Source organism: Poecilia mexicana, unplaced genomic scaffold, assembly GCF_051168715.1.
Source record: "Poecilia mexicana isolate PSO_F unplaced genomic scaffold, ASM5116871v1 scaffold_16, whole genome shotgun sequence".
Taxonomy (NCBI): Eukaryota; Metazoa; Chordata; class Actinopteri; order Cyprinodontiformes; family Poeciliidae; genus Poecilia; species Poecilia mexicana.
Window position 1 is genome coordinate 31285182 of NW_028263385.1, and position 12552 is coordinate 31297733.

At 39.1% G+C, this 12552-nt stretch overlaps 1 protein-coding gene across 1 annotated transcript; it reads right to left on the bottom strand.

Moving 5' to 3' along the window:
* Positions 1-7481: 7481 nt before the first annotated feature.
* ggctb (gamma-glutamylcyclotransferase b) lies at positions 7482-12480 on the bottom strand. Its single transcript, XM_014979299.2, has 4 exons — positions 12367-12480; positions 12138-12283; positions 11899-12031; positions 7482-7803 (listed from the first exon to the last, which is right to left on the bottom strand). Exons 1-4 carry the CDS (start codon positions 12475-12477, stop codon positions 7651-7653), a joined length of 543 nt encoding a protein of 180 aa, XP_014834785.2. The 5' UTR covers positions 12478-12480; the 3' UTR covers positions 7482-7650.
* Positions 12481-12552: the final 72 nt, after the last annotated feature.

Genomic DNA, 12552 nt, shown 5'->3' on the forward strand with positions numbered 1-12552 from the left:
GCCATGTTAGGAAGAGAAGTGGAAGCTGGAGGATCTTCAGAACAAACAGGTCATTATGCTGGGCTACTGATTATCCGTCTGTCTGGACACAGGATCAATAGAACCAGTTTAAAAGCTAAAATGAATGGTTATATGCCAGACATGGAAAACTGGGATGCACTCCATGCCATGATGTTCAGAATTTAGGTCTCATAGCATTTCAAGGTATTAACATTACAGCCAGAGGGCTGAGAGAAATACAGCTTTATTTTGTAACAATTCAAGAGCTACCAGTTTTTATCGCTTCACAAAAAAGTTAACCAGCACAGAAACTCCAGAGCACGCAAAGAAGCTATATTATATATATTATATATATATATATATTATATTCATTCATTATATTCATTCTCACCCTCCGCGGGTGGTCTCTTTCATCCTCTGAGCTCAGGTCCTCTACCAGAGGTCTGGGAGCTTGAGGGTTCTCCTCCAGTATCTTGGCTGTGCCTAGAACTGCACATTTCTGGACTGAGATGTCTGATGTTGTTCCTGGGATCTGTTTGAGCCACTGCTCCAGTTTGGGGGTGACTGCCCCGAGGGCCCCGATGACCACAGGCACCACTGTGGTCTTCACCTTCCAGGCTTTCTCCAGTTCCTCTCTGAGGCCCTGGTATTTCTCCAGTTTCTCCTTTTTCCTGATGTTGTAGTCACTTGGTATTGCTACATCCACCACAACGGCTTTCCTCTGTTCTTTATCCACCACCACAATGTCCGGTTGGTTCGCCATTACCATCTTGTCTGTCTGGATCTGGAAGTCCCACAGGATCTTAGCTCGGTCATTCTCCACCACCTTTGGGGGTGTTCCCCACTTTGACCTCGGGGCTTCCAGTCCATATTCTGCACAGATGTTCCTGTACACTATGCCCACCACTTGGTTATGTCGTTCCATGTACGCTTTCCCTGCCAGCATCTTGCATCCTGCTGTTATGTGCTGGACTGTCTCAGAGGCCTCCTTGCACAACCTACACCTTGGGTCTTGTCTGGTGTGGTAGATCTGAGCCTCTATTGCTCTGGTGTTTAGGGCCTGTTCCTGTGCAGCCAGGATGAGGGCCTCTGTGCTGTCCTTGAGTCCAACTTTTTCCAGCCATTGGTAGGATTTCCTGATATCAGCCACTTCAATTATTTGTCGGTGGTACATCCCATGTAGGGGCTTGTTCTCCCATGATGGTTCCTCCAGCACTTCATCCTCTGTTCTCCATTGCCTGAGACATTCGCTGAGCACATTGTCTGTTGAGGCTTTGTCCTTCATGTATTTATGGATCTTGGATGTTTCATCCTGGACAGTGGCTCTCACACTTACTAGTCCTCTGCCTCCTTCCTTACGGCTTGTGTACAGTCTCAGGGTGCTGGATTTGGGGTGGAACCCTCCATGCATGATTAGTAGCTTCCGAGTCTTAACATCCGTGGCCTTCATCTCTTCCATTGGCCAGCTAGTTATTCCGGCAGGGTATCTGATTAATGGTAAGGCATAGCTGTTTATTGCACGGATCTTGTTCTTGCCATTGAGCTGGCTTCTCAGGACTTGCCTTATTCTTACCTTAGTCCTATTGATGTTGTACATCTCTGAGCATTCAATGATCCAGGTGTTTGGCATTGAGTCATAGGCTTTCTTGTAATCAATCCAAGCGGTGCACAGGTTGGTGTGTCGGGTTTTGCAGTCTTGGGCGACTGTGTGGTCTACAAGGAGTTGGTGTTTGGCTCCTCTGATATTTATACCGATGCCCTTCTGTGCCGTGCTCATGTATTTATCCATGTGTCCGCTTATCTTAGCCGCTATGATGCCTGATATGAGCTTCCATGTTGTAGAGAGACAGGTTATCGGCCGATAGTTGGATGGGACTGAACCCTTTGAGGGATCCTTCTGGATTAGGATTGTACGCCCTTCAGTTAGCCATTCAGGGTGAGTCCCATTTTGTAGCAGCTGGTTCAGTTGAGCTGCCAGTCGCTCGTGGAGGGCAGTGAGTTTCTTTAGCCAGTAGGCATGGATCATGTCAGGTCCTGGTGCTGTCCAGTTTTTCATACCTGAGACTCTTTCTTGGACATATATATATCTTGGACATATATATATATATATATATATATATATATATATATATATATATATATATATATATATATATATATATATATATATATATATATATATATATATATAGAAACACCAGAGCAATAGAGGCTCATATCTACCACATCAGACATCTCAGTCCAGAAATGTGCAGTTTTAGGCACAGCCAAGATACTGGAGGAGAACCCTCAAGCTCCCAGGCCTCTGGTAGAGGACCCGAGCTCAGAGGATGAAAGAGAGACCACCCGCGGAGGGTGAGAAGGGAATTTTTATATATATAATTTTGCGTGCTGTGGAGCACCCAAAATTATATATAATTATTTATAATTTTTTTTGTCATAGTACCCCCCAAGAATTTAAAACTACTTTCATCCCTGCTTTTACTCCATTGTAGGGAAGACACACAAGAAGACACTGGTCCCCTATAAATGTCTTTATTAACAAAACACAACTGGGTTTCCTGCTTATGGTCATATGACAATGTGAGAATTAATTTGCTTTCTAAGAATAGAGTAATTAATAGAGTAATTGCATCAGTTTGTAGGTTTTGTGCGATAAACAAAACTTGCTGCCAAATAAGATTCTTGCAAGACATTTGACTTTTTAAAGTTAATTTTCACATTCAATACAGTGCAATTTCAATACATTTTTACCTTTGCTAGGTTAATTGCATGAACAAGTAGTAAAGTTAGAAGACTTTACTTCTAATTTGTCTCTTTGTATTTAAATGTTCTGCCTGTCTGAGAAGAGGCTGTGTGCACACAGATGGACACAGCTGGTTGTGTAATGATAGTTTCATGCTGTGTCCCAAATAATTGCCTTCTCCATATGAAAAACTGTGTGTGGAGGGAGGAGCCTGGGGGCAATGTGTCAATCACTATGAACGTGGACTACATGCTACAACACAATAATGTTTTCTTTAAGTGATAGTGAACAAAAACAATGACATGCATACTTTAGGTCAGATTTCAGAGTTCATTGCCTAACAGCCATGACAATTGTCCTGTAGCTTGAGTTAAGAAGCACAAAATTCTTCTCTAGCTTTTCTGTACTGAATTAGATGATTGGGTGTTTTGTGAACATTCTGTTGTATACCAAAGTACTGCTAAAATGTTTGATTGTTGTTGGCATGTCTGTGTGGCAGCTTTTTTATAGGATGTGAGCTGGTAAGAGCAGGGTTTCGATTGGTTGAACAAAGTCAAAATAACTGAGAGAAGAATTAGATGACTTGTAAATTTTGTGCATGTTTGCTTGACATTTCATTATTGATAACTAATTCTTAATGTTAACAGTATTTATGTGAAAGTTAGGAAGGCTGAGGTGATTGGCCAATTGGATTTCAGAAGGCGGGGTCTGAAAGTTTATACAGGTGGACTTAATTTATGTCAAACCAGATTGAGAAGAAGATGACATGATGCTCCTTTCTTCTTAAATTTACTAAGCTTAGTCACAATTTACGAACAAATGTTTATTAAAAGTACCATACTTCTGCATTTTTGTTAAGAAAAAAACCCTCAGCAATTTATTGGATTTATCAAATTCTTAGAATCAAATTGATTGTACTCATTTTTTATATCTTCAATAGCACTGTGTTTGAATTGCAATGCTGATGAAAAGAAAATAAATCTCCTTTAGTTTTCTGCTCTGCTGGAGTGCAGAACTCTACAGCTCTCAGCATCGTGCAGCTGCTCAACAGCATGTGTGTTTTACCTTTGTCCCACAGAAAAGAGTTTTTCTCCCTGATCTCACTGGCTCAGACGCTGTTAGAAGTTTTTTGAGTTTTCCGTAAATAATGTACTTTTATTAACAGAAAGCCCAAGTCATTGTTTTAGAAATATAGGGACTGTTTTCAGAGGAAGTTGATTTTTGGAGGTGAAAACACATCTCAGCAATGACTAAAATTATCCATAGAAGAGGGGCATCCCCGGTGGGAAAAGGTGTCTCAAACTGATGGTTCACAATTCTTTTATTGAACATGTGAACACACTGTAGGAGCTGCAAAGTACACTAAATAAAATTACCATTAGTAACTCAAACAGTATGTTACTTTTATCCATTTGCCTTATTGAATTATCTTTACCTTACATTATGACATCTTTTAAACCTTGTCATCTCTATCTTGAGTGCCATCACAATGTGTTTACCATATATATTTATTAAACCCCTTTAGCTTTAATATTTCCTTTTAACCATATTGCAAATGTCTGACTTTACAAAACAACATTAAAGCTAGTAAACTTTTGAATTATTGAATAAGCATTACTAATTTACCACAGCATGTGAGCACCATCTACTGGGCGAAAGCATAACTGTTGCACTTAGAAGCAAATTCTATGCTGATGAAATATGACAGATACATTTACATAGAGCCGACCCAAGGCTTAAGCGAGGCTTTAAGCCACACCGAAGCACATGTGGTCATTTTTTGAGACAATGGAAGAAGAGAGAGATTTGAAGGATGTGGATTCTGTGCTATTGCTGTTTGTTTGCCTGATTGGGATTCTTCTGAAATTCTAAGGTGCAATGGCAGGAATGGTGTGACTACAACAAATGGGGAGAGAAGAAGAAGATCCACAGGATATTCCTGTCCTTGGAGCGCTTGCAGCTGACGGAAAGAAGGTGACCCAGATACAGCAGGGTAAGTTAATGTTAATGTTTGTATATAACTATCAAACTATTCAATTTAATTAAGTTTATTGATAGCTTCACCAGGGCCATGCAGAGACATTTGAAGGGCCAGGGGCTCAAATTTAAAAAGAGGCATACTAAACAAGATCTTAAAACACCATACAACAACATAGCTATATATTAATCAATAATCTAATATTTAATTGGATCATACTGTATCACTGTCAGCATGTGGGGACAACGCAAAGCAAATTTAATCTCAGTTTCTGCTGCTGTCAGAGCTGGAGGGCTGAGTTGATCTGAGGCTGTAGTTTTTAAACTCGAACAGAGAAGAAGTTTGTTATGAAATAAGCAAATTTGCTGATATTGTACTAATTAAAACCTAATAATATGTGACTGTTTAATCTCCATATCAACTTGGCTGCAGACTGCTTTATAGATCAAAAACACTCAGAGGGGTTAACTCTACATATTTATTCTATGTTAGCACCTCAGAGATCTAGAATTGTAAGACTGGGATATCAAGGCAAAGAAAACTCAGTAGCTGCTGGTAGGGGTCAGTCAGGGGCCCCTAAAAATGGTTGAATTGTAACACAGACCATAGATCTAAAACTTTAGTATTTATGTATTGAGAATCACAATGCTGTTAAATGTATTTAATTCATTCAGCAGAGATAAAATTAAAAAAATAAATACATTTAGGATTTAATTAGGGAGTTTACTTTGTAAAAGTGCAAAGAATAATCTTGATAGTTTTATTGTTGTGTTACCATGGCTACAATATGGGGCAATCTTTGTGTTTGAGCTAGATTTGTTCACAAATACTTTGGGTCCAATAACTGAAGACCATAGAGACAATCGCTTGTGTTGTGTCACTGCCTTTGCAGGAGTCCCTCATATGATCCATGTAGCAATAGTGAAGAGGAAATAATCTCCCTTAATAAGAAACCTCCAGCAGAACCAGAACCTGGCTCAGTACAAGCAGCCATCTGCCACGCCTGATTGGGGCCAGAGCAGAAGCACAAAAAGAAACAAAAGAAATGTTATAGGTGTCCTTTTTATGCTAATGAAAAGTAAAATATTTATAGCAGGAGAGAAAAAATGGTTAGCTGATGGCAGCATTAATTCAGTCAATGTCCACTTTCAAAGCTCTAGAACATTAGACCAGATGGAGCTTCTATGGAGAGAAAAACAGCTGAGAGAAAACCTGAAGATACAGGTCAAATGACAACAAATAATACAATCTAGAGAATAGTAGAAGAAGAAAGTGAGAAAAAGTGGTCAGTTTGTTCTCTGGAGATGCAACAGTAAGCCTATAGCAGCATAACTATAGAGATATCTCAGAATATCCTAAGCTCTTAGAAAGAGGTTGAGAGAGGCAGAACCAGGAGAACCGTCTTTCTGGACTGTGCTCTCCTCCTGTTAGTTTTAACCTGTAGGGTTAAAACTAACCCTACAGGGGCAAATAGCTTGGGTGTTATGAATAGCATGTTTCAGTGATGGAATTACTGCATGTTGGTGATGCATATTTATTAATGGAAATTCATATTGTGTGTGTGTTTTCAGATTTTGGTAAATCGTCGCTACACACCATCAGAGTGAGCATTCCCACAGACCTCAGGCGGTGGGATGTCCCCGTTCCCAGTGGGTGCATCACTGCAGGATGTTCAGAGAGACCTCCAACTTTCAGTACAATTAATGTGTCCAGCTTTAGAGCAGGAAACATCTTCTCACACTAGCTATTTTTTCATTGTAAACATATTTTTAAAGATGCTCTTTTACCTGCTATATTTGGTATATTTTGTTGAATTATTATATTGCAATCTGCCCATTTGATTTTACTTTGGGGTTTGAAAGTCCAATAATTGTTTTATTGTGGTCCTGGTGGTCTACTGCTGATGTCTAACTTTTCTGTGTGATGTGGTTGCTGAACTTGAGCTGTCAAGTGTCTGGTGCCGTCAGTTTTTTTTTGTTTTGTTTTGTTGTGTTTGGTAGATGCCGTCCACTACCACTGGCTCTTCTGTCGGTGACCTTAGTTCCAGTTTATGTTTATTTCTTTGCAGGATGTGAGGGAACAATCATCTCACCCTGAATGTAAGCACAACAAAATAGATGATTGTAGATTTTAGGAGAAACATGATTAAATCAAACCACATTTCCATCATAGAAGAAGAAGTGGAGGTGGTTGAGGAATATAAATACCTCAGTGTTCATCTGGACAACAGTCTGGACTGGTGATCCAACAGTGAAGCATCTATAAGAAGAGATGGAGCAGACTGGACTTCTTAAGGAAGCTAAGATCCTTCAAGGTTTGCAGCAAGATGCTGCAGATCTTCTATCAGTCTGTTGTTGAGAGCGTCGTCTCTTCATCCGTCATCTGTTGGGGCAGCAGCATCAGAACCAGGGACATAAAAAGGCTCAACAACCTGATAAAGAAGGCTGGTTCTGTTCTGGTTCTGTTCTGGGGACGACTGTGGAACCTCTGGAGATGATGAGGCAAAGAAAGATTCTTCATGAGGTCAAGAAAGTTATGGACAACCTGACAATCCTCTTCTGAGACTGTCTTGGGAAAACAGAGCATCTTCAGTCAGAGGCTTCTTCAGAGTCACTGTATTACAGACCTCTACAGGAGATCTTCCTGCCAACAGCCATCACTGTCTACAATAACTCTTTAATTTCCCTTTGGGACTGATAAAGTATTTTTGAATTTTAATGTACAGATCCTTATTTTGAAGGTGAGACATATTCATTCATTCTTTCGTCATTCAGAATTTTCAAAAGAGAAAAACATAGGACTCTAGTTCTTGTTTCCTGTCTTTCATTTCTTTCAAATTATGTCAGACTATAATATTCAGTAAAGATTCTAACTTTTTCATTTTAATTAACGACAAGCTTTTTTTTTTGTATTACCAGGCATCAGATCATTGGTTGGCTCTTTCTTTAACTCTTGTTCTGGCTTGTTCCAGCTCAGTCATCATTGGTAGGAGACCGTCATACATGTTGGTCTTAATGGCTCTAAGTTTCTCCTGGTACTCCTTTGGCAAGCCATTTTGCTCTGCTCCCATTACAATCACCTAATGTTAATGACAAAAAAAAGTCAATATTTAAACTGATGGCAGCTTATTTCTAAACAACAGCTATTCAATACTTCTATTAATCTTAGGGTCAGGATTAAATCACATTACTCTAATTTTCAAACCAATTGGTATAATAGTTTTATCCTAAACATGATAATACAAAATTACTTTTTATATCTTTTGATTTTGTTTTTAACTGTGGTTTTGACTTTGTAAATTCCAAATTGATTCCACAGTTTAGGTAAAAAATTGTGGATCAACTAAATATATAGATCTGAGAATGCAAATAGGACAACTACCTTATTTATATGCACAACAACAATCATAAAATAATAGAGATCAAAAACTGATGAAGCATTATAAAACACAAAGGTGTGATGGCAACGTCATGCTTTGAGAACAGTCTGGCATTCTGGACAACATGCTGTCAGATCAGTGAACTGCAGAGTGCCACACTGAGGCCCGATTGTTCTGCTTGTCAATGAAGTAAACTCTTTGAGATCATTTACAAAGAAAAATAAATAGAGCTAAAACATAGGTTTATTGTTTCTAGGTGGATTCTAGAGCCTTCACAATAAGTAAAAAAATAAAATAAAAATAAGTTATAATAATTTATAAAATAAAATATTAGTCAACTCTTTGTACATTGTGAGATAGTTAAAGAAGAAAAGAACCAGTGATTGACACGTCACAAAGTCGAGGTTTTCTTTTAATGTTTTTGGTTTTTGGTGGGTTTTTTGTTTCTGATCCACATTTAGGTTTCTAACAATTTTTCTGCACATGAAAAAACATTAATTTAACGAAATATCTATCAAACTTAGGATAGATTGTAAAAAAAAAAAAACCTGATAGAGTGATGGTAGTGGATGGATGTGACCTTCAGATGTTCTGAAATTTGTCTGGGCAATTCTGAAGAGGGACAGAGCTGTCTCCTGACCACCATCTGTTGAATTCATTAATGGTGAGTCTGCTGGACGTGATGAACCCAAATGAGTGTTGAGGGTGAACTGAAAACATTTGGGAGAAGCCGTAGTACCATGAGTTCTTTCACTTTTCTCCAAAAGTGTTTATCTCAAGTTCCAGGGGAGGTTGGAGAATACAAATAAACTATGTTCAGTAACTTTATTTATAATCCAGTTTAGAAGAGCTATGCCCTGAAGATTATTGGAGCCTGATGAAACAGCAACCTGGGGATCTTTTGGTGGACCCCAGAAGTGTGAGAGGTCATCAGGCTAAGGAGACAAGTGGACTGATGATTATTTAAAAGAAACCAGGGTCCATCCTGATACAGTCCTGCAGTCAGTATCTGCCTCAAGCGAAGAATGAAACCATTCTTCCTATACCACAACCTGATTTGTTGTGGTATAGGAAGAGCTGTGATAAAGCAAAGCTATTAATTCACTCTTTCATCTACATTCCAACCCTCACCTAAAGTCATGAGACCTGAATAGTGGAGCTTCCGCTCCTGATCTACATGAGTCTGTTGAAGTGGTTAGAGTAGGGGTGTCCAAAGTGGGTCCTTGAGGACCAGCATCCTGCATGTTTTAGTTCTCTCCCTAGTGGTTGTAACAATCTCCTCAGCAAGTCAGTGTTCTGCTTAGGCCTTCTAATGAGCCATCATTTGATGCAGGTGTGTAAAACCAGGGAGAGAACTAAAACATGCAGGATGCCGGCCCATGAGGAGCCTTTAAGCTCTTCCCTTTGAAGACTGTCCAGGATGTCTCACTGGGAGGAGACCCCAAAGCTGGGTGGGAGTAGATGTCTCTTCTGGCATGGCAATGCCTTGAAAAGCCCCTTAATGAGCCTCAGTGTCACCAGGTAAAGGTTTGGCTGGATATACCTCTTGGGTCTGTTGCCCCTGCGACCTAATCTTGGACAAATGGAAGACAACAGGTGGGTGGATAATATTTTCAGTGGTCTGGACACATCACGCTCAACAGTTTTCCATTAATTGTTAGTTTCTATAGAATTATTTGTGGTTCCTTTCATATAGTTTTTAATGTAAATTATTTCATATTTTCCAATGAATATTGACTTCTAGAGCCATTAATAATGAAGAAGAATCAGATATGTTTAAGTATCATTTTACATTATGTTGTGTACATAAAGAATTTATCTTTGCTACATGAATATCCAGTGACCAGTAACGTGCAGTCAGGGGAGGCATCATGGAAAAATAATATATAAAAACTAGAAAATTCCTGCAGAAATTTTAAGGGGCCTGCCAAAGTGTGCCGATCACTTTAATCCCAGCGTTTTATATTTGTCCTGATAAATAGATCCATGCTATAATAAATAATAATAAGAATAAAGAGACATTCTATTGGGTGTAGAACAATAGGTGCCTGCCATGCAATGCATGGAGGCAGTGACTGACTTGCTTTGCAAGTCAGTCACTGCTCTCCCTATGCATTGCTATGGGCAGGCCCCAATAAAATAATTTATATTGCTATTTTCACCCTGTGGTTTGTACTATAAAGTGTCTATTTTTTACTTAGCTTAACCAATTCTGATTATTTTTTTCTTAAAAATCGCTGGATTTTCGCATTTTCCCATTCAAATGCTCAGCTGAGCCTCACCTGGGATTGCGCAACCTCTCGCTAACTGCACTGGCTGCCATTCTGTGGGAGCAAGTTCGTCCTGTTCGCTGGCAATAAATTGGCTAAGAAACATTTAATATATGGACTGATTTTCCATAATTTCGCTTATGTATAATGTACAGTGTTTTTTGTCACTAACTGTGTGTGTATCGTGTTTTGTGTGCGGAGGAGCGATCAGAAACGGTAGAGAACAGACTTGAGGTGAGGCAGGCAGTTCTCTTGCCTCATTTCTGGGGGCGCTCATGATCCCAGATATTGTGATTGCACAACTGCAGAGTAAGACACAGTGAGCTAGTCATGGAGCTAGCCATACAGTAAATAAGTAAAGTACAGCGATATATTTGTTTTCTCCTCTCTTCCGACGTCAACATTAAAGACTACATTTCTACAATTAAACAGTTTTCTAAAGTGGATTTTCAATTGAAGCAGGAGATAATAACTAAAGGAAGACCAACACCGGAGCTGAAGGTTTTGCTTCGAGACAGTTTGATGATTCTCAAACGGAGTAGAAAAGACATTCCGAAGATAGACTTGGCTTTGGATGAACGGATATTTTTGTGCAGAATTAGCGGTGCATGGATTTCATTGATACGTAAAGGTAAGACAGCAATAAGATGTTTTTTTTTTTATGAAATGTGCGTTTTGTGGGCAGTTTGTATGTCTAAATAATGCAGTTAAGTAGAAGCGGTAGCTAATCTACCATAGCAATTGTTTATTAATTAAACATTAAGCCTAAAACGTCCTACAACAACAGACTAAATGTTCTATGTGCAAAATTCTTGAATGTTTTTTGGTGTTAAATCCTAAAACATGAAGTGGCATTGTTGTCAGTTGCTATGGCAACGAGTCTGCGTAGCTTGACCAATAGAGATCACTTTGCTGTGGATCATAGCACGAAATCAATATCTACATTTCTAAGTTTCACTGAGTTAACGCAGCTATGGATGACATGTAAAAGGTTAGTTTTTTTGCCCCCCAGCGTTGTATGCATGCACGAAATTTCCGTACGTCCAATAACATGGACCTGAGGTTCATTGCCTCACCAGCAGTGAACCTCACCGCACGTCACTGCCAGTGACCAATCAAAGTTAGAAATGGTGAGATAATTTAACAACATAATTGTGTTTTTAGTATTCACAATGTTACTCAAAAGGGATGGGATTGAATTGAAATATGTTAATTATATATAAGTACTGGAAGAATATTGTAGGACAATTTCATCTCATGAAGTAAGACTGAATGCTCTCAATACTGAATGTCATAAGGAAATAATAGACAAGACAAGGATTTTGAACTTTTCATAAGCAAATCTCAAACTAACAAATGAAAGCTGGGCAGTTAATATAAATAAATTATGAATTTTAACACTGAACCTAAATGCCAACTTTCTTTTTCATGAGTTAAAATTACAACTTCCACTGAATTAAAGCGCATAGAAACTCCTTCAGGATTTACATGATAGCCAACATAAATTGATTTAAAAACACCTTACCTGTAGATATTGTGGTGACGGTCTGGCATACACACAGCTGTTCATTATGTAGGTCCGACAGCTGATATCTTGACCTTTTGTCTTCACTGATAATTCCACAGGTCGATAAGCACCTAACATCACATTCTCTTGACTGAATGTGTGCACACACAAGAGTGCACATGTTTTTAAGTTTCATATGAAAGCATAAACATGTCCAGACAAAATTGAAAAACAAAGCAAATGAAATAACGTTTTACTTGTCTAGTGACTCTAGATCAGATATGCTCATCCGCCACACCACACCCCACACCTCGTCCCCTGGGCTGTCTTCTATGGTGGCCACACCACCATGCCAGCGGTCACTGGCTAGACCCTTGTAGTTGCCAAACACCAATTTATAATCCTAAAAAAGACATGAAAGTTATTGATCAGATTTATTTCCAGCATATGGAGCTAGATGCTGATGGTACTTCTTTATCACTTTACCTTGAGCCTTGCCACGCAGTACACTGTTGCAGAGGGATTCTTGAGCTGGAGACGCTCCTTTAGAAGGTTACTACCATATGCAAAGTACAGAAATGTTTGGTTATTCTCCATGTTCTTATCAGGTGAGGACCTGTAAACAGGAGTCATCAAAAACAAAGAGTGAGCAATTAGCTGAGCCCCAGCTGT